General features: G+C 46.1%; 2 protein-coding genes across 5 annotated transcripts in view; one reads left to right on the top strand and one right to left on the bottom strand.

Moving 5' to 3' along the window:
* The window catches only part of LOC140460045 (uncharacterized), a 911064-nt gene that overhangs the window by 163782 nt on the left and 724848 nt on the right, over nt 1-22434 (bottom strand). The gene's annotated exons all lie outside the window — the stretch shown is intronic.
* On the top strand, nt 5640-15906 carry LOC140460286 (uncharacterized). Of its 4 annotated transcripts, XM_072554726.1 has the most exons (4): nt 5651-5690; nt 10123-10201; nt 11021-11175; nt 13402-15906. In XM_072554726.1, exon 4 carries the CDS (start codon nt 13747-13749, stop codon nt 14557-14559), a length of 813 nt encoding a protein of 270 aa, XP_072410827.1. In that variant the 5' UTR covers nt 5651-5690; nt 10123-10201; nt 11021-11175; nt 13402-13746; the 3' UTR covers nt 14560-15906. The 4 variants fall into 4 exon arrangements, with proteins under 4 accessions (XP_072410828.1, XP_072410829.1, XP_072410827.1 ...); XM_072554727.1 differs by lacking the exon at nt 10123-10201 and having other exon boundaries at nt 5640-5690; XM_072554728.1 differs by lacking the exons at nt 10123-10201; nt 11021-11175 and having other exon boundaries at nt 5649-5690.

Here is a 22434-nt window from a genome sequence, read left to right as displayed (position 1 = left end):
TCCAAAGGTGCTCAGATGCTCTTTGTCTCAAAGGTATTTTCACTGTGTATTCCCTCAGTTTGGCATATATAGAGTTTGCACCCTGGAAAAGGATTGCTTCTTTCCTCATGTTCACAATTAAAAGGGTAGTTTCTCATGGAACTGAGCAGTTTTTAAGGGATTGGCACATTGATATAAAATGTAGACGCATGTTGCTTCATATCGTGTGTATCTGATATTGTTGGCTGTTGTAAAAGCTTCGTGGCTATGATTTTTAACATTCTAATGCAGTAATGGATTTATGCCATGTATTATTGTCATCTTTTTTGTATACTAGGCCAGCAGGAAGTCATTCAGCAATTTTACCGGATTTCTTTTCTCAAACAGCTTTGACATTTCATTATCCTTGATTCAGCTCCATTTCCAGCACCTTTGTCGGCAGCTTTGTCCAGGTCATTGTCATCTAAATGACGTTTATCTTCATTCACACCTAAGGCTATCTGGCTGCATGAGGGCTTTCTGTGTCCTGCGTAATATTTGATCAGCAGGCATCTAGCAATCTACAGGAATTGCCACCGATGTTATGTTCATTTAATAGTACTGACAGTGATCAATTAATTAGTGTTTTTTTGCAGGAAGACATGCAGAAAGAAATCTGGAAACAAATGATACATCAACTTCTGACAGAGCCACTTGATTCATTGGGACTTGAATATCAGCAGCCATTCAATTCGAGAAGAAATGTTTGTTTTTGTCTGCTTGAGAGATTTTGGACAGTGCTGTGGCAGGAAGAATACTGAGACATCGAGTGAGGAAGATTCAGTGCGCTGACTGTGAAAAGTGCTTCAAACCAGTTCCTCAGTTTGGGGAATCAAAATCTCACCCCTCACGGTGGGGATAGACTGTGTACCCACTCTGTTTTAAATTTCAAACCCAGAGTGACACAAGGAAAGCTCCCTCCAAAGGGGAAACCATGGAAATGTGGGGACTGTGGGAAATAATTCCCTTTCCCTTCAGCGCTTGACACCCACAGACATGTTCACACTGGGGAGAGGCCATTCATCTGTCACCATCGTGGGAAAGGATTCACTCAGTCTGCAGATGCACCAGTGGGTCCACACGGGGGAGAGACCGTTCTCCTGCTCTCAGTGTGGGCAGTGATTCATCAATGCATCCATCTCCTGAAACACCAGCGAGTTCACGTGGGGGAGAGGCTGTTCACCTGCTCTGAGTATGGGAAGGGATTTGTCGATTCTTACTCTTTGCTGACCCACCAGCGGGTCCACACTGGGTTCACCTGCCCCAAGAGTGGGAAGAGCTTCAGTCATGTGAGCAACGTGCGGACGCACCAGCGGATCCACACCGGGGAGAGGCCATTCACATGCTCCGTGTGTGGGAAGGGGTTCACTCAGTCATCTACACTGCTGATCCATCAAAGGGTCCACACTGGGCAGAGGCCATCCATCTGCTCTCAGTGTGGAAAGGGCTTCACCCCCTCTTCCCACCTGCGAGTTCACGTGCCATCGAAGGAATGACGGCTGAGTGTCATTATCGACTGGACTTTCAACCCAATTCTGGGGACTCCCAGATGCTGTGCCAGGTTGCAGAATTGGAATTTGGTCAGCAATCTGGAGTTTAAAATCTCATGATAAAAGCATTTTCAGGGGGAAAAACTCTCATCTGATTCACTCCTGCCCTTTTTAGGGAAGGAAACTGCCCTTGTGGGAAAGGGTTCACTCAGTCATCCCAGCTGCATCCTTTACCCGGTCTGATCTACACGTGACTCCAGACCCACAGCTGTGTGGTTGACTCTTAACAGTCCTCCCCCCCCACCCCCCACCCCCCCCCCCCCCCACACACACACACACACACACAGCAATTGAGTGGCAGTAGTTTAGTTGGATTGAAATTGCTGAGTGAGGCAATATGTCCTTCGGCTTAAGGCTGGATCAAGGATCCAATTATAAAGGGACAACACAGCTGACCAACAATAAAGGAAGTGGAGTTGGGAGGAGTGTGTGCACTTTGAGCTGCTTTTTTTTTTCAAAAACAAGCTACTTTTCATACACTTTTTTGCTGGGGAGATCTAAAACTGTAACAAAGTTGGGTGGCAAAGTTGGGTTAAACAGAACTTAACCCCGGTCTCAGACTCTCATTGAAAGCTGTGAGATCCAACAGGTTTTTGTTTTAAAGTTGCTCATTTCTTTCAAACTCCTGCACTAAGTTTCCAATGTCATGTATCAGAATGAGCAGTGGATGAGTAGCTAGTATTGTTAGATATTGTAAATATTTCCAGAGTGCAGGTACCGCATCGTTTCATCGGCATTGTTAGGTTTACTGGCAGCACTGGGAGGTGTAGGATGTATTCACAAGAAACAAAGTTAAAAACCATACAACACCAAGTTGTTTATTTGGAAGCACTAACTTTTGGAACACTGCTCCTTCATCAGGTGTTTGTGGAGCAGGACCATAAGAGAATTTATAGCAAAAGGTTGCAGTTTCATGCAACAGAAATGATATATTGAACAAACCGAGATTGTTGTTAAGTCTTTTCTCTTTTAGAATGGGTTGCAGGTTTTGGTTCATTAATATGTAAATCCCAGAACTTTGAAAACACATTCTCGAGACAACTTAAGGTCTGTATATCAAACTTGAATCAGACTGGTTCTATTTCCAAAGTAGAAATTTATAAAATCTCACATGGATTGACTGCCTGTCGATTGTGTGCTTTTTGAGCAAAATCTAATATATCTGCAAATATAATTCTGCAAATTCAAAGTCACCCCAAAGCCTGATATGTAAGTGTGCGTGCATGAGAGTGTGAGAGTGTGGGCATGTGCGTGAGAGAGTGTGTTTGTGTGTGTGCATGCTTGATAAAGTGTATGTGTGTGATAGAGTATCAGCCTGTGAGAGGGTGTGAGTGTGGCGGGTATATGTGTGTATGTGCTTTGTGTGTGAGAGAGAGAGTGGCAGTGAAGTGGGGTTACCTGTCATGTGACATGAACCCAAGGTCCTGGTTGAGGCCATCCTTATGGGTTCCGAACTTGGCTATCAGCCTCTGCTGGTCCACTAAAATTGATTAAGCAGTTGCACAACACACACTGGAGAGGGCAGAGTGGGACTTATCTTTCGATTTGCAGGAGGTGGGAGGTTCTGGGTGCTGGAAACTAGGGAAAACACATGCTGGAGGACCTTCAGCTCAGAGAGATGGAGCTGGAAGCCAGGCTGCAGACATGTTGGGGGAATAATAGAGCCCCTACATATAGCCTGTGGAAACAGGCCCTTGGTGACACTTCAGTCCATTTGAGAAATTGAATTTGCTTCCACAGAGTTTCCACAGTGTAGGGGGCAGTGTGTCTTGGCAGCCTCAACGATGCAATGAAGGGCTCATCTACAGTGAGAATACCCAGTCCACATTTCGCCAAAGAGTTAAAGTTCTCTCCACAGTCAGAACGCTGGGGCACTCCCACGCAGGCTGCGTGTAATCGCGGGGCTTCTTGATGTCAAGTTTGGAATAATTTCCTGGATACAAACATTTCCCTTCCTGGATTCAAATGCTGCTGATATTCAGGCCCTGAGTAAATTCCTTGTGCATGCCTGAACAGCAAATCTCTTTCTCTGCTAATACCTTGAGAGATCAGATCACTGCTGTCAGTGCAGGGCAGAAAATAAGATAAGAGAATTCTGGTTTGCACGGAACATCCTTCTCTATGTTCTACCCAAAATCTGTCTCCCAATTCCTCCACCTTTCAATGGATTCCAAACCGAATTCATCCTTCCGTCCTCCTGTTTTTGCCCAGCTCCCCTCTCCTGAAAGCGCTGACTCTCAGTTCAGTTTCTCAGCCACTTCTTCCATCCCCAGTATGTCGCCCATGTCTTTATTTAGTTTTTAAAAGAGAAAGGCAGTGGTTTGCTGATGCCAGGACATGAGGGTGACTGCGCTCACACAGTGTTCCAGACTCTGTGTAGTGTCATTTACAAAAATCTGCACTGCACATGTACAGAGAAGTGGATCCTGGGAGTGGGGGGGATGGTGGGAGTGGGTGGTATGCATTCACCACCTCCCCATTGAATCAAGACCCAATCATCCCCTCAGCGTCCCCTGTCCATTTACCCATCGCCACCTATAGCGCCCCCGCCCATTCTCTCTCACTATCCCGAGCTTCCCGTCTCTTCTCTCTCTCACACACACATCCCACCCTCTGCACCCTCTTGTTTCTTACCCCACTCTCTGCAACCCCCTCCATTCTATCTCCATACCCTCTGCCCCCGTCCAGTCTCTCATCTACCCTCTGTCCCCCATCCATTCCCCTTCTCTTTCTCCCCACCCTCGGCCTTCCTGTATCCAGTCCCTCTCCCCACACTCATTCTCTCTCTCCCCCCACTCTCTGCCCCAATTATGCTCTCTCCCCACCCTCTCCTGCCATTCATTTTTTCTCTTTCTCCCCCCACATTCTGCCCTCGTCCACTCTCTCTCCCCACACTCTGCAACCGCCAATTCCTCTCGCTTCACATTCTGCACCCCCCTATTCTCTCTCTCTGCCAATCCCTCTACGCCCCCCCCCCAACCTGTGCACCTCCAGGCTTTCTCTATCCCCGATGGTCTGTCCCCGTGTCCATTTTCTTTTTGTCTTTCCCTCCAAGCCTCTGCCACCCGTCCAATCTCTGACCCCGCACCCCCAACCCTATCCTTTCTCCTGCCTCGAGACCTCTGAGCATAGAGAGAGAATGGATGGTAATTACTCTACCTGGGAGACAGGAGGGGTTGATTCGAGAAATAGCTGGTCTTTAACATTGAGAATAGCTAAAGCGATGTACTCAGAAACATCGGTAAAGTCTGAAAGCATATTCAATTGTTGAAAAAAAAAGCTGCAGCCATCTTTCTGAAATTTCCATAAAAATCTGTGTAGTTAGGCCACAGTTGAGGACAGGCTAGAAGGGTGCAAGGGCGGAATCCTAGTCTTATGAAATTGGTTCAAATTGTGTAGAAATAGAGCCATAGGGTTGCACAGCACGGGAACAAACCTTTCGGTCCACGCCGACCATATATCCTAAAGTAATCTAGTGATCCATTTGCCACCATTTGGCCCATATACCTCTCAACTCTTCCTATTCATATACCCATCCAGATGCCTTTAAATGTTGGAATTGTACCAGCCTTGACCACTGCCTCTCGTAGCTCATTCCATACCTATACCACGCTCTTCGGTCCCTTTTGAACCTTTCCCCTCTCACCTTAAACCTCTGCCCCTCTAGTTTTGGACTTCCTCTACTCTGGGGAAAAGACATACAAATGTTGAGCAGCCAGACAAAATGAAAAAGGAATAAAGTGTTGAGCTCCAGGGAAACAAAACAGATTGTGGCTCTCGCGTTTCTTTTTTCTGACTGGCATTTGGACACTGAAAATTTATCAGTTACACCGGCAACTCCACTTGGCATACTGCACATGCTTCTCGGTGTCAGCAAGCACTGCGCATGCTTCTCGGTGTCAGCAGAATACTACGCATGCTCTTTGCTGTCAGCGGGAACGACGCGCGACATTGTTTTGATGGGCCAATGGAAAGTGCTGGAGGACCGGAAGGAGCCTGCCCCCATTGTCTGATTGCGGAAATTGGATCATGAGTTTGTGTTGGTGTCGATGCTGCTCCTCTCTCTCTGAATGAAGATTAAGCCTTACCCCAACTGCAACTTCTTTCCTCTATCCAACATCTGTGAGTACAACACACTTTCCTCACCCCCTTTTACATTCTCATGTTCAACTCGACTTTCAGCAAAGTTGGTTCAGGTCTGTGTCTTAATTAGCAAACACGTGGCAAATGCAGTAACACAGTGTGCAGTTGTAGCCTTTCCTGTGAAATAAAAGCAGAAAGGAGATTCATTGTTTAAATGGTGATATATTGGGATGTGGAGCAAGAGAGGATTGCAGATGCTGGGCTCAGAGTTGAAAAGTGTGGTCCTGGCAAAGCACAGCAGGTCAGGCACCATCCGAGGTGCAGGAGAGTCAACATTTTGGGCACAAGCACTTCATCAGGAATGATGTGTGGATGTACAAAGGTGCCTCAGCTGCCTTCTACTCGGGCTTTCTACTCCAGTCAATGCCAGTTGTCACAGAGGTGCAGCAAGCAATGACCAAGGCAAATGGTATGTTAGCAAGAGAAATTGAGTTCAGAAATGTCTCCCTGCAGTTAGGGGTCATTGAATATATTCAAAGCTGAGTTCATCTGAGTTTTAAATGTCAAATATAGTTATGGGGGAAGGCAAGAATTTTTTTATTAAATATTTTATTGGAAACTTTTTCAAATCCTTTACAAAACATCTAGACACAGAAAAGAACTAAACCAAAGTCCAGAAAGATAGAGGCAATACAACAATGTCATATCACAATGCTATTAATAATGAACTAACTACTCCCCTACCAGAACAACCATATCTGCTGAGCTTAAGCTAAACTATAATCAAATTAAATAAAAATTAAATTAAACTGAATGCACATTAACTTAAATTAGATTATATCACATTACTTTATTCTATTTCACTCACCACACCTCCACTGAGGCTCCCAATCCTGGGAGCACCAGTCATTCTCCCAATATTCTTTTCCCCCAATCTCCCCCTCCCAGGACCCCACGGGTGCCCAGACTGATTCCCATGGCTGTACCACACCCCCTAATTAATATTGCTGATAAGTGTGCATCAATATAATTGAGAAAGGGCCACCATGTCTTGTAAAATTGTTCTGTTTTGTGGTGCACCATACTTGTGAGGTAGTCTTGGGGGAGATGCTCCATCACCAGCATATGCCACCCCATAAGACCTGGGGGCTTTTCCAATGGCCAATTCATTAAAATGTGCTTCCTTGCACAGTGGGTAAGAATGTTACACAGTCTCTTCCCTTTTTCCCCCAGAGAGAGCAAATTTGGCAACCCCAAAAGAACTTCAATCCTCAGGATGTTCTTACCATGCACTCCAGTATCTCTGGATCTTACAACAGTGTGGGAGAGTGCCTATACTAATTTTACATTTGGGACACCCTGGTGACGCTCCTCTCTTAAACTTAGCTAGCCTCTCTGGCGCCAAATGAGCCCTGTGTAAAATCTTCAATTGCATGACCTCTGCTTTGTTACATATTGAAATTTTCCTTACATTTTCCCATATATCTTCCCATACTTCCAATGAAATATCCTCTCCTAGCTCCCGATTCCATGTCCTAAGGTCGATTCCAGAGTCCGTCCACATCCCTAAGGCATGTCCCTTCTGTAAATGATGCAAAATACTAACTGAAAGAGCACCCGTACACCGGAGCACTCTTTTCTCCACATGTGGCCTGTAAAGCTGAGCCAGGAGCGTGGTCTTCCTCTGTATATAATCCCTTACCTGAAAGTACCGGAAAACGTTCCTATTAGACAATCCATACTTCTGACTTAGCTGGCTAAATAACATCAAGATCTCCGCCTCAAATAAGTTTCCCAGACAGGAGATTCCCTTATTCTCCCATGACTTACAGCCCCAGATTGAAATCCTTGGGCTCCAGCCAATGGGGTAAATGGCGAGGTCTTCAGCCAATTGCCCTTGTCTTGCCTCATTATCTTCCAGGCTTTCACCGTATTTAAAATGATTGGACTCTTACACTGCTCGGTCACGGATTTCATCTTCACCATGAATAATAGATTAACTAGGGGACTGCAAAGCTTCAATGTCAAGCCAAATCGACCCTGAATCCCCCCGTGCCCAGTCACCCACATATGCTAACAAAGCACTTATTTGATATCTCCAAGTCTAGAAGGTCCACTACCACCACCAACAACCACCCCACCCCCCTGTTTTATCCTCTCCAGTAATTGTACACAGTTAGCTTTATACAGCGGGTGGAAGGCAGGGGTAATAAAAATTCCCAAATACGAAAACCCTTTTGACAACCATCTAAACAGGAACTGCATTCCATCCTTCAGATCAGGCACCTCCATTAATACCCCCACTGGCACGGCTTCCGATTCTGTAAAGTTGATCCCGCAGCCCGAAAAACTCCAGATACATTAATTGTTTGAATCAATCGAGGAGCGGACTCCTCCGGATTGGCCAAGGAGAAGTGGATGTCATCAGCTTATAGGGTGATCTTATTCCCGCCCATTCCCACCCCTGGCCCCACTATTTCAGGATCCCTCCTGACAGCCCCAGCTAATGGCTCAATTGCCAAGGTAAATAGCAATGGTGAAAAAGGACACCCCTGTCGACTACCTCTCCCAATATTAAAGTTATCTGACTTAGTGCAGTTTGTGATGATGGTTGCCTTAGGATCATTATGCAACTCCACCACCCATCGACCAAAGGATCCCCCCAAACCAAAACGCTGTAGGATCCGAAATAGGTACGGCCATTCTATCTGGTCAAACGCCTTTTCTGCGTCTAGGGAGACACTGAACCCGGGATCAATCTTTGCTGGCATACCTGCACTATGGTCAGTACCCTCCCGATATTGTTGGAGGAGCTACAGCCCTTGACAAAACCCGTCTATTCATCTTTCATAATTTAGCGCAACACATTTTCCAACCTCAGGGCCAGCATCTTGGATACAATTTAAAAATTTACATTCAACAGTGAAATGTGTCTGTGTGAAGCACATTCTTCGGGCTCTTTCCCCTTCTTTAAAATGAGGGAGCTATTAGCCTCCCTCAGAGAGTGCAGAAGACAATCCTGTGTATATGAATAGCAATACATCCCCAGAGGCGGCTCCACGAACACATTTATGAATTCCTCATAGAATTCACTTGGGAATCCATCTGACCCCAGTGCTTTGCCAACCGTGGGATGCTTTATTGCTTCCTGCATCTCCTGTATCATCGTAGGCCCACTCAACAGGGAAACCTGTTCTGCCTTTATACTGGGGAGGTGCAGGTTCTCAAAAAAGGACTGCATCCTCGCTGCACCGTGTTCGTCTCCCTCTGACCGATATAACTGTGCAAAGTATTCCATAAATCTAACATTGATCTTCTTCAACTCACTGGTAACTGTGCCAGCCTTCTCTCTAACAGATATAAAAGATTGGGAAGCATTTTTCTTTCTAGCCAGATATCGACTTGGCTTATCTCCAAATTCAAACAATCTTTGTTCAGCAAAGGAGACCCTTTTTTTGACACCTGTGTGTGCAATGAGTCGAGAGCAATCCGGAGAGCTGCAGTTTGACCAGAGAAGTCCTATTATAATACGCTTTCTCAGCTATCTGCAGCCGGGTCTCCAGTATCTGTTGTTGCTCCTCCCTCTGCCTCCTTCCATTTGTTGAATACGAAATAATCAGGCCTCATAAATATGCCTTATGGCCTCCCACAGTATTGCAGGATTATTGGCCGTACCTGGGTTGATATCCCAGAAGGCCTTGAACTCTCTTCTGCTGTACTCAACGGATTTGCTACCCCTTAACAGGAATGGGTCCATGCACCAGTGCTGTGCATCCATTCCACCACCCTTGACTTTACCATCTAAATACACTGGCACGTGGTCCGAGACAACTATATTCCCAATTTTACAAGCCAATGTTCTGTTCAAGCAATCCAATGGCATTAAAAAATGTCAGTTCCCGTGTGGCACTTGGTGGGTTGGAATAGAAAGTAAAGTCTCTTCCATTAGGGTGGAGATGTCTCCACACATCCACTAATCCCAACTCCTCGCACATGTCCACCAACTGCTTAGGTTGTGCAGGTGTACCTGCCTGGCCCCTTGGCACCCTGTCTACCTCGGGATCTATTAGGCGATTAAAATCTTCTCCAATGACCATGCGGCGCACCCCTAGACTTATTAATTTAGCAACTGCATCAATTAGAAATTTAAGAGGGTGCACCGGGGAACGATATACATTCAGGATGTCATACTCTTCTCCATGTGTTAGAGCTGTAAGAACGATGGACCATCCATGTTCATCCTTAATTTGTTCAATAACCTGGACAGGGAGGTTCATTCTTACCAGTATAGCCACTCCTCTACACTTGGAGCTAAAGGAGGAGAAGAATACCCAACCCCCCCAACTGCTGCAGTTTCAGGTGTTCCTTATCATTTAAATGTGTCTCTTGCAGCAGGGCGATGTCCACCCTTTCTTTTCTAAGGCTTAACAGCATCTTTTTAATGGGGGAATGGCTCCCTTTCACATTTCAGGTGCACCACCTGAACGAATCAGTAGCCATGGTCATCCAGGGCAGCCTGTGGTTATCCAAGAGGAGGAAGCTTATCTGAGGTATGGTGACCGACAAAGACATTAACTCTATAAAGTCTAAAAACTACTCCTATTAAAAACTACTATATATAAAAATCTAACCACCACATATAACTTAAGCAAACACTCAAATAACCCCAATTATGTAGAGATCTCCCCCCTCAACTTCCCCGCCCCCCAACTCCCCCACCCTTGCCACCATCCCGGCTCCTTCCCGCTGAGGCTGTGCCCCAAGCACCAGGCAATTCACAGATTGAAAAAAGCATGTTATTTACATTCTGACAGTTAACAATGGATGCCCATCTCCCCACACCCCTTCTCCATACATCTTAACCACAGATATAGCCACCCCCAATCCAAAAACAAAAGGACAGCAGTGAAAAGAAGGACCCAGACAAGACCTAACTGACCGTTTTACTAAATAATTCCAGTTTTACATTAAGGCAGTACATTTCAAGCCGATAACCACAACAAAAAGAGGAGAGAGGAGAAAAAAAGGGGCAAAAAGTAACATTGTCTGTAATGATGTCCCGCCTTCACCCCGACCTGAGTCCTTTAATTCAGAGAATTCACAAAGCCCTTTGCCTTTTCTGCTGAATCAAAATTATATACCGTCCCTCCATGAGAGAAATGCAACACGGCCAGGTACCTCAAGGAATATTGAATGTTCAGATCCCTTAATTTTCTGTTAACTTCATCAAATGCTCTTCTGTTCTTATTCCAGGCTCCTGAGAAGTCCTGAAAACACATTATTCTTGAGCCTTTGTGCATTAAGGCCTCTGGATCTCTTACCAGTCTTCTTGCTGTTTCAATCACTAGCTGTTTTACTTTATAATGCAGGAGTTGCATTAGGACCGTGCGGGGGCGCGGTTCCGGCCCTGACCGCATTTCCATCCGGTGGGCCCGCCCCACACTCAACTGACCCGACTCCGACTCCAGCCCCAGGAATCCAACGAGGTCTTCACCTTCCTTGCATTCCGGAAGACCCACGAGCTGTAAGAGTTTTCTTCTACTTTTGTTTTCCAGGTCGCCCACTTGCTCCTGAAGGACCCGAACCTGGTCTTGCAGCGTTCACATCCTTCCTCCTGAGACCTCCGCCACGGTCTCCGATGCCACGGTCCTCTCCCCCGCTGCCTATTCTCTTCGGGCCAACATTTGAATTTCCTGCTCATGCTTTTCCAGCGTGGCAGGTAGTGGTTCCACTGATGCTTCAATCTTTTCTCAGAGATTGGCAAACTCCGAGAGTAACTGCTGCTGCCCCATTAAACCCAAATGGTCTGCCCTGGGAGTTTGAGCAATGGCTCCAGGCACCCCCGATGCAGTAGGGGAGGGCCCTGCCTGCTGCACCCCTGTCGGCCCCTTTCCTTCATTTGCTTTCATTCTGATCCTAACGCTGTCAAACCACAATTATAGCAGCTCCAGATGTTCAGTAAGTTTCTATTAGCAATTCTTTTTCTCTTACAGATGGTTAATGAGGTGGGGGGGGGGGGGGTAAAGGTCCACATTGCCGGGGGTATGGCACAGAGCCCAGCCCCGCACAGCAGACCACTCAAACCACCGCCATCTTGGATTTCCAAGAAAATGGTTTTAAGACCAGTACAGAACAGCTACAGGGTCATACAGCACAGAAATGGACCCTTCGGTCCAACTAGTCTATGCTGACTATGTTCTCAAACCCAACTAGTCCCATTTGCCAGTGATTGACCAATATCCCTCTGAACTTTTCCTATTCATGTGCTTATCCAAATGTCTATTAAACATTGTAACTGTACCTGCATCCACTACTTCCTCTGGACACCCATCCACACAAAGCACTCTCTGTGTGAAAAAAATGGAACTCTTCATGTCTTTTTAAAAATCTTTCTCCTCTCCCCTTCAAAATTTGCTCCCTAATCTTGAAAGCCCCACCCTAGGGAAAGGACACCTGCCGTTCACCTCATCTGTACCCCTCATGATTTTATAATCCTCTATAACATCACCTCTCAATCTCCTCTGCTCCAGTGAAAGAAATCCCAGTTTATCCACCTGGCTGTAGGTATATTCATATCCAGTTATGATCTGTTCAATGCTGGTGCAGGCTCAAAAGACCAAATGGCCAACTCCTGCTCCCAATTGTCTCACACTGTGTCCAGAACAGCATTGGGAGATTGGGAAAGGGGAGATATCTTGTTTGTTTTTATTTTTAAAATACACTTGATTCCCACAAATAAAATCAACAGGTACAAGTACAGCACATGCAGTATTCCTCATTGCAACTTCAAGGTTTTGTGTCCTCTTCTTCCATATTGGCTCCAGCACATTCGGCTTCCTTCCCCTCCCCCCCCTCCCACCTCCCCCCCCCCCCCCCCCCCCACCCCCATCCCCCCCCCAAGCCGTTGATGCTTCCATTGTTTATAAAATCAAGAGAGGCATGGATAGGGTAAATAAACAAGGTCACTTCTCTGGAAATCCAGAAATAATGAATAATAGGTTTGGGGGGGTGGGGGAGATTTAAAAGGGACCTAAGGGGCAATTCATGCAGAAGATGGTGCATGTAAGGAAAGAGCTGCCAGAGGAAGTAGTGGATGCTGGCATAATCCTAACATATTTAAAGGCATCTGGATGTGCATATGAATAGGAAGGGTTTCGAAGGATATGGGCCAAACGCTGGCAAATGAGACTAGATTCGGTGAGGATATCTGGTCAGCATAGACCAGTTGGACCAAAGGGCCTTTGTCTGTGCTGTATATCTAGATGACTCTGGTTTGCCACTTCAGTCTGTTCAGTTTCTCTCTAGTATCATTGCCTTGATGTCTCATTCCAAAACTCCCCCACCCCCGTGGGGGCACGTTAACCATTTTGCGTTTGGTTGTTTGTCAAGAAGCTGAATTGCAGGTTCATCCTGAATGTACACACTTTATTTTTGCTTCCCAAAATCACTCTCAACAGTATCCCAATGTCGTGGAAGATATTAATTTTCAGGTGGAGGTATCCAAAATTCAGAGAGATGTCAGTCATGACTGTTTTGCTCTTCTGTCCCTGTCAGATCCTGAATCAGCACTTTCAGGAGAATTAGAATGGAGTGAGAACAGAGGGAGGGAGAGAGAGAGAGAGAGAGTGGGATGGTGCTTTCAGTTTTGTGGAATAACAAAAGAAAAGAATGTTCTGTAGAAAGTAGAATTGCTTGTTCTGAATTTCTACCCTGGACTGACAGTGCTGACTTTTGTAACCTCGTTTTACAGAGTATTTGAAGATCTGAAGATGAAGTTTCAAAATCAAGACATGAAGGGCTTATACCTGAACCATTGACACTCCTGCTCTTCGGATGCTGCCTGACCCATAGTTTTTGACTCTGATTCTCCAGCATTTGTGAGCCACTCAATCCATCGGGACTGCAACAATTTTCAACTTTGATCCAATTGGTTCCTGTTTCAGTACGTTTTCAGCATCAGTGGGACTGGAAGAGAGACCCTACTGTTGCAGCAACGCACTGAGTGTGGAGCCTGAATCAGTTATCTGGCCTGGATAGAGGAATTCAAGGCAGGGAGGGGACATACACGCGTTTGTGTGCAACTGTAGCTTCGGCGATGGAGAAACCATGGAAGTGTGGCGACTGCCGGAAAGGCTTCCGTGTCCCGTCTGCCCTGGAGACACATCGGCGCAGTCACACCAGGGAGAAGCCATGCTCCTGTCCTGAATGCGGGAAGGCCTTCAGTGATTCCTCTGCCCTGCTGAGGCACCGACGGGTGCACACAGGGGAGAGGCCCTTCAGCTGCCCTGAGTGCAGGAAGAGCTTCAGCGATTCCTCCGCCCGACTGAGGCACTTGCGGGTTCACACAGGGGAGAGGCCCTTCAGCTGCCTCAAGTGTGAGAAGGCCTTCAATGATTCCTCTGCCCTGATGAGGCACCAGCGGGTGCACACAGGGGAGAGGCCCTTCCGCTGCCCCGATTGTGGGAAAGTGTTCACTCGCTCCTCCCACCTTGTGATTCACCGACGGGTCCATACCGGTGAGAAGCCCTTCCCCTGCCCCAAATGTGGGAAGGCCTTCAGCGATTCCTCTGACCTGCTGGCCCACCGGCGGGTCCACACCGGTGAGAGGCCATTCACCTGCTCTGTCTGCGGGAAGTGCTTTACACGCTCTTCTGACCTGCTGAAGCACCGGCGGGTCCACACTGGGGAAAGGCCCTTCAGCTGCCTCGAGTGCGGGAAGGGCTTTGCTGTCTCCTCCACTCTACTGACGCACCAGCGGGTCCACACTGGGGAGAGGCCGTTTGCCTGCCCTGTATGTGGGCAGAAGTTCACAATGTCCTGCAGCTTGAACAAGCACCAGCGGAGGCACCAATGCTCCCAACAATCCGATTCTGCCGGTAACACTGCTGAGGGTCATCCCCAGGACTGAACCTCCTGCCCTTTCTGATAGTGGGTGCAGTGGGAGAGCTGATAGGCTTTTTTTGTTTTCTACTGGGGGGTGCGGGGTTGGGAGTGGTGGTGGCTCATTGGTTAGCACTGCTGCCTCATAACACCAGGGACGCAGATTTCATCCTCAGGGTGACTGTCTGTGTGGAGTTTGCACGTATTCCTCCCCTGCCCCACCCGCCCCGGCCACCAGTGTCTGTGTGCGTTTCCTCCGCGTGCTGCAGTGTCTTCCCAAAGTCCAAACATGCGCATATTTGGGCGAATTGGCCAAGCTAAATAGTCCCATAGTGTTCAGGAGTGTGTAGGTGTGGTGCATTAGTAAGGGGTAAGTGCAGAGTGATAGGATAGGAGAATGTGTCTGGGTGAGTTACTCTTCAAAGGGTCGCTCTGAGCTTGTTGGGCAGAAGGGCCCGTTTCCACACTGCAGGGATTCTATGATTCTGTGAACATTGCTTCCAGTGGGCGCTGCTGCTCATTGAGCCCAGGACCCGCACAATCCTAAGACCACAAGACCATTGGAGCAGAAGTTAGGCTATTTTGACCCATCGAATCTGCTCCACCATTTGTTAGAGACAAAATAAAAAACTGCAGATGCTGGAATCTAAAATAGACAAACAGGAGGCTGGGCACAACAGGAGTCAGCATTTCAGATATTATCCCTCAGGACTGAAGAAGGGTTCTACCCGAAACGTTGACATCTCCATCAGAAATGATTTATCAGGATGTTGTTAGAACAAGAGGGCATAGGTTTAGAGTGAGAGGGGAAAGATTTAAAAGGGACCTAAAGGGAAAACTTTTCATGCAGAGTGTGGTGCGTGTATGGAATAAGCTGCCAGAGGAAGTGGAGGAGGCTGGTTAGAATTACAGAATTTAAAAGACATTTGGTTGGGGACATGAATAGAAAGGGTTAGAGGGTATTGGGCCAAGTGCTGGCAAATGGGACCAGATTAATTTAGACTATCTGATCAGCATGGACGGGTTGGACTGAAGGATCTGTTTCTGTGCTGTACCTCTCTGACTACCGGTCCTGATGTAAGTTTAGAATTGAGTAACTTTGAATAATTCAATCTTGTTAAATTCACCTCCGGGAAGATTTCAAATGAACCCCTCCAAGCGATATGATTTAACTACTCCGAGTTGGATAAAATATCCCATCAATTTCAACATGAATGCACAGTTGAAGAAGTCAGAAGTCACACAACCCCAGGTTACAGTCCAACAGGTTTATTTGAAATCCCAAGCTTTGGGAGCATTGCTCCTTCATCAGTGCTGCTCCTTCATCACTTCACCTGATGAAGGAACAGTGCTTCGAAAGCTCATGAGTTCAAATCAATCTATTGGGATTGTGAGCTGGTGTTATGTGACTTCTGACCTGTCCACCCCCAGCACCTCTGCATCAGAGTTGACAAATGAGATCAGATTTTATTCAGCATGATTTCGTGAGATATTCATCTGGATGTCCTTATGACTGAAACATCAATCCTCCTGCTCCTCGGGTGCTGCCTAACCTGCTGTGCTTTTCCAGCATCACACTCTCAACTCTGATCTCCAGCATTTTCAGTCCTCACTTTTTCCTGGTTCATGTGGAAACTCAACACTGTCAGAGTTACAAAGAGACGCCAGTCATAGAATACTATAGCACAGATACAGGCCTTTCAGCCCAAACCTGTCCATGCTGACCAAAATGTTTGTCAACACTAACCTCATTTTCTTGCACTTGGCCCATATCCTTCTAAAGCTTTCCTATCCATGTATTTGTTGAAACACATTTTTAATGTTGTTCATGTATCTGCTTCAACCACTTCCACTGGCAGCTGTTTCCCCAGGCGAACTACACTCTGTAAGTATTTTCCCCACATCTTTTCTTCCATCTTTCTCCTCTCACCATAAAAACGCGTCCTTGGTCTTGAAATCCTCCCCCTAGGGAAGAGACAGCTACCATTAAGCCAACTCTACCCCTCATGGTTTGAAAATATTGCCTCTCAACCTCCTCTGCTCCAGTGGAAAAACATCCCAGCCTAAATTCTGATTAGATAATAATGGCAGTGATGATTTTGGCTGTGTGTGTCAAGGATCTCTCATTTCTAAGGCAATGCTGTGCCTCATAAGTTCACCTGATCTTTAAATAAATGGGGTGCCATTCGTTTTAAATGCCCATGTTTTCTGTGCAAAGTTGGTCCTGGTCAGGAAATAGGCATTGGTGTCTTATATTCCCGTAGACTTCTTGTGACCGAGTTCATAAGCTCTGTTTTGAGATGTATGAGTAAGTCTTCAGAACAAAAAATTAATGCAGACTTTATTCATGTCTCATTATTAAAAACACTTTCTCCATTTACAGATGTGATTGAGAAGCTTCTCCCAATGAATCCTTGACTGATAACAGCATTTGTCAGGCTTTTGAAAGTCACTGCAGCTCTGTCACAGCACAGGAGAGGGCTCTTTCAGACAGAACGCATAATGCAGAAAATTCTCCCACATTAGTCGAACAAAGTTGACATCTTTTTAAGACATTGTGAAACTTGAAAGGGTTCAGAAAAGGTTTGGAAGGATGTTGCCAGGGCTGCAAGGTTTGAGCTACAGGGAGAGGCTGAATACGCTGGTACTATTTTCCCTGAAGCTTCAGAGTCAGCCAGAAACATCTGTTGAATCAGGAAACATTTCTTCCTACAGCAGCTTCAGACAGACTGCCTGCTAAAACCCAAACCAGGGGGAAAAAATGGGACAACTGCCCTTTCATTGTAGAAGTGTTTTAGAAAATAAAATGTCAAACCCTTTTCCCTGATTGTTGCCTTAGCCAGTATCTGTTAACCATTAGTGAAATCCTTAATCCTAGACGAATGAGAAGCTCTGCCTTTTACAACCCCTCCTGAAAATAAACCAACAACGTAATCTTCTTAAAGGAGCAGCATCATCACAACAGAAAGCACCTGAACTGAAACATTTGTATCAAAGGGCTGTACAGTTAGCAGGACAAGAAAACAGGTGTTCAATTTCACCAATCAATTTAAATCAGCCCCATTGGCTACCAAAAACTTATTAAATTTAAATCCTAAAGTTTTGACAACAGGACCAATCCTATCATAAAGAATTGGTGCTCTCAGTCATCTGTGTATTAGAGAAAGCATCATTTAGAAAAATAGAGAAGGGCATTCCTGACAGAGGAATCGGAGGAGGCATCCCCCACAGAAGATGGCACAGAATATTCCGGAAGACACATAACCTGGTTGTAATCTGAGAGATTAAATTCTATTTTGTGTTATCTGAGTGGGACATGTATTGATTGGAACAGCATACCAGAAGAATCTTGATTTATTCCAGAATACTCAGTAGTTAAGAAGAATTTATTCAGTTTGTTAATAGTTTCGATTATTTGTTCATCGTGAGAGTTGGTTAAATAAATTGCTGATTGTTGATTTTAAAGTGTCAGGGATTTACTTTTAACACTACAGCAGGTTACACCACTTATCACACTGACTTTACAGATTAAAGGGCAATGTGCCACTCTTTGGAAGTTTCGGTTTGAGATCTTGGAGAGTTGGGGGGGTGGGTTCAGCCTTCGCTTTATAACAGTATTGATGACATTCTCTTGAATGCAATGGAGTCAATATTAATCCCAGCCTCATTGTGTGGTTGTGGGTGAATAACCTTAATTTGGCTCCTTACTCAGAAACCGCACAGATAATCAACTGCTGAAACAATGATTTGCACTTTATTGCACGTAGCAACCACAAATAAAACCTCTCAAGTTCATTCAGCTTCACCCCCCCCCCCAAACTTGGCTATCACCCAGTTGATGTCTAAATTTAACTGGGTTTCCACCGACAGTGCCCATCTCTGGAAGTGTCCAGGGGTTTGATGCAGTATTATTCTTCTAAGTACTGCTGCTGCTGTATCATTCTGGAGTTGAATTTTGGTGGTAGTTCCTCAATTTCAAATCTGTGGTGTGACTTTTTTTTAAGACTCTAACATCACCTCACATTGCTGGAGACCTCAGGTCTGTAGTTTACCTTCTTATCCTTGAGGGTTAGCTGTCTGTTTGAAACAGCCTGCCCTGCAATTAACCCCTCTATGTCAGGGCTTTCCTTCTACAGGCAGAATTAATTATCATTTTGTCACACCAGTATTTAATAACATTATCTTACCTGTCCCAAGAAACAACTTATTGTGTTGCCTCCTCCTTCCCAGGGATGGTTAACAAGCCATTTATATTATTGAATCTGCTCTGCCATTCAATCATGGCTGATATGTTTCTTAACCCCATTCTCCCTGTGACCTTTGAGCCCCTTGATACTCGAGAATGGGTGAATGGTGGAGCAGACTCAATGGGCTGAATGGCCTAATTTCACTTCCTGTGGTGTCACACTTTCGTTTCTTGCTCCAGAAAGTGTTATTGTTGACTCGTGAAGTTGGGGAAGTTCTGGAGTTTACAGGTGCATACCACGCTCCTCTCTGCCTCCTCCTCAGCCTTCAAGAAAAGGGAAGACCTTTTAGAACAGAGATAAGAAGAACTTCAGACAGAGAGTGGTGTATCTATGGAATTCACTGCCCCAGAAGGCTCTGGAGGCCAGATAATTGAATATATTTAAGATGGGATAACAAGGTTCTTGAGTATCAAGAGGATCAAAGGTTATGGGGAGATTGGGGTTGAGAAACTTATCAGCCATGGTTGAGCAGGCTCAATGGGCTGAATGGCATAATTTCTGCTCCTATAGTCTTATGATATGCTGATGTGTGGAGGGGTGAGGATGGGGGAAAAGAGATAAAGAGCGGAACACAATTAAGGTGAAGCTGGATACAGATACATAGGAAATACACGAATTGTACGATAAATTTCAGACCACTTTAAAGCACTAGCATACAGAGGGATCTGACCATATAGATCTCCAAAAGTGGCAACACAGGCGGGTAACGTGATCAAGAAGGCACACAGCACGTTTGCCTTGAATGTAAGAGTTGGCGAGTTATGTTAGAGCTATTTATTCCGGTCACATTCAGAATATTGCGTGCAGTTCTGGTTGCCACACTACCGGAAGGATATGGATACTGGCTATGGAGAAGGTTCACTAGGGCATTGCATGGTCTGGAGGTCTCATTATGAGAAGAGATGGGATAAACCTGGAGTATTTTCACTGTAAAGATGGAGGCAGAGGGATGACCTCAACAAAATGATGAGACACACAGATTGGCTGGACGGGGGCGGCATGGTGGCTCAATCATGAGCACTGATGCCTCACAGCACCAGGGAAACTGGTTCGATTTCAGTCTCAGGTGACTGTCTGTGTGGAGTTTGCACATTCTCCCTGTGTCGATATGGCTTTCCTCCGGTTTCCTCTCACAATCCAAATGTGCAGGTTAGGATGCAGTGGCTATGCTAAATTACCCACTGCCCAGAGATTGGCAGGTTAAGTTGGATTGTCTATGCTTAAATTGCGCCACAGTGTTCAGGAATGTGAAAGTTAGGTACGTTATTCAGGGGTAATTGTCGACTATTAGGGATAGGGAAATGGGTCTGTGTGGATTATTCTTTGGATGTTTGGTGTTGGGCCAGATAGTCAGTAAGATACTCAGAGGCTTCCCCCCAGGGTGGAAAAGTCAACTACAAGAGGGCACAGGTTCAAGGTGAGAGGGGGACAGTCTGGGGGAGAATTGAAAGGGAAGATTTTTCACACAGTTGGATGGTGGATGCCTGGAATGCACTGCCAGTGGATGGAGTGGAAAGAGGCACTTTAGCAACACTTACGGTGTATCTGGATAGACACATGAATGGGAGGTGAATACAGGGACTGAAACCAGGCATCAGCAATAAATAGAAGGTCTAAGTTAGGATTAAGAATTGGCACAGGCTTGGGCGGGAGTGGGGTAGGGGGTAAAGTGAACTTTCAAAAAGCAGGGGATACCTGTTTGCTGATGAAGGGGTGGGTGGACGCTCAGGTGGAGCATAAACACTGACAGAGGCCAATTGGATCGACTGTGCTGGAGACTCAATGGGACAGAGACAAATGTATCTATTTCAGATCTACCTGCACTTCAGCCGCTTCTGTGGACTGTTTCCGTAGGGAAGGTGCAATCCCAGGCTCAGAGAGCGTCAGCCCCCACTAGAAGTAAAGTGGGTGAGAGCGCGGCCAGTCAGCATAAAGGAACCCCTTACTCCTCCCACTTCACCCACTAAACAGGGTTCAAGATGTGACTCTCAGCAATGGTAACAGCAGAATCCAACCCGAATCCCTGTGCCATCTCACTTGTGAAGTTGCTGGTGTCTCCCCAAGTTGCATGACTGGGTGAAGCCCTTCCCACACACTGGACAGGTGAACGGCCGCTCCTTGGTGTGGATGCGCTGGTGTTTGTGCAGGGTGGAGGAATCGCACAAGTCGTTGCTCCACACGGGACAGGTGAACGGCTTCTTCTCCCCAGTGTGGATCCGCTGGTGCGGCAGCAGGTGGTGTGACTGGTGAAGCCCTGCCCACACATGGGGCAGATGAACGGGTTCTTGCTGGTGTGGACACACTGGTGGGCCAGGAGGGAGTGTAACTGAGTGAAGCCTTTCCTGCACTGAGTGCAGGTGAACAGCCGCTGCCTTGTGTGCAAACGCCGATGAATCTCCAGCGCAGATGGCGAAGGGAAACCATTCCCACACTCTCCACATTTCCACGGTTTCTCCATGGTGCAGGTGCCCTCATCTGTCTCAGACCTTAACAATCAGTTGAAAACTCGCTCACGCTCACAGCCTGTGTGTGGTGTTACTGGTGAACCATCTGATAATTGGAACACTCTCATTCAGACTGTAAAGCATGTTACAGTCACTACTCTGGTGTATGGGTATGTGAGACTCTGAGTTTCCTGTCACACTGACGTTTAAAACCTAACAAAGCAGACAGACCTTCTCCCCTTTGTTTTCAAGGCCATGAATATCCACGTCCTTGTGAATCAAGTGACTGTCAGACTTTGATGTGAGGTTTGGTCTGAGATTTCTGCCGCCAAATTCTTCTCTTGTAATATTCCTGTGAAGTGATTGCAAAGGTCATCACAGTCAGTCCATGATAGAAAATCTGAACGTAACTCTAGTTACTGTGGAACATTCTTTCCTCTCAATCCCAAAGATCTTTGTGTGGATCTATATGTAACTGTAAACCAACACGGTTATGGGGCAGACTGCATACCTCCACGAAGAGTTCATATGGACTCAAGTTGCTAAATGGACCTCTGTAGTGCGGTATTGACACTCTTAATGAAGATCTACAATATGCTGCAGTACGATATTACAAGCCCAGAAACAACTGCAAATCAGACAAGGTCTTTTCAGAAGTTGGACCATGAACTTCTGAAGCTGCTGCTGCTCTTCCTCTCTCTCTGGATGAAGATTGATCTTCACCCAGACTGCAACTTCCTTCCTCTGTCCAAATATTTGTGAACACAGCCCTTTTTTTGAATATGGCATGTTTCCTGATCATCACAATTAAAGGCGGTCTTCCCCCTGATATGCAAAGGGACGGTCAGTCAGGGGAGGGCAGGGTCCCATCTTGTGTTGTTGTGTGGAATCTGTGACAGCTGCAACAATTCATCCCAAATCCTGTACTCAGTGCTCTGACTGATGAAAGCAAGCATTTGGTATTTTATACTGAATGCCATGACTGATGAAGGCCAGTGTGCCAAAAAAATTCTACCTATGACTCCATTTTCAGAGAACTGTGAACCTGTACTCCAAGATCCCTCTGTTCCACTACACTCCTTAAGGTCCTGCCATTCACCATGAAATTCTTACCTTGATTTGCCTATACAAAATGTAAGACCTCACACTTATCTATATTAAACTCCATTTGCCATTAACCTTAAACCTATGACCTCTAATTTGGGACTCCCC

Source organism: Chiloscyllium punctatum, chromosome 36, assembly GCF_047496795.1.
Source record: "Chiloscyllium punctatum isolate Juve2018m chromosome 36, sChiPun1.3, whole genome shotgun sequence".
NCBI lineage: Eukaryota > Metazoa > Chordata > Chondrichthyes > Orectolobiformes > Hemiscylliidae > Chiloscyllium > Chiloscyllium punctatum.
This window is presented reverse-complemented; position numbering and strand designations above follow the sequence as displayed.

Bases quoted from the DNA above. Each gene is read 5' to 3' on its own strand.
- LOC140460286 (XM_072554727.1), top strand. From the start codon at position 13,747: ATGGAGAAACCATGGAAGTGTGGCGACTGCCGGAAAGGCTTCCGTGTC.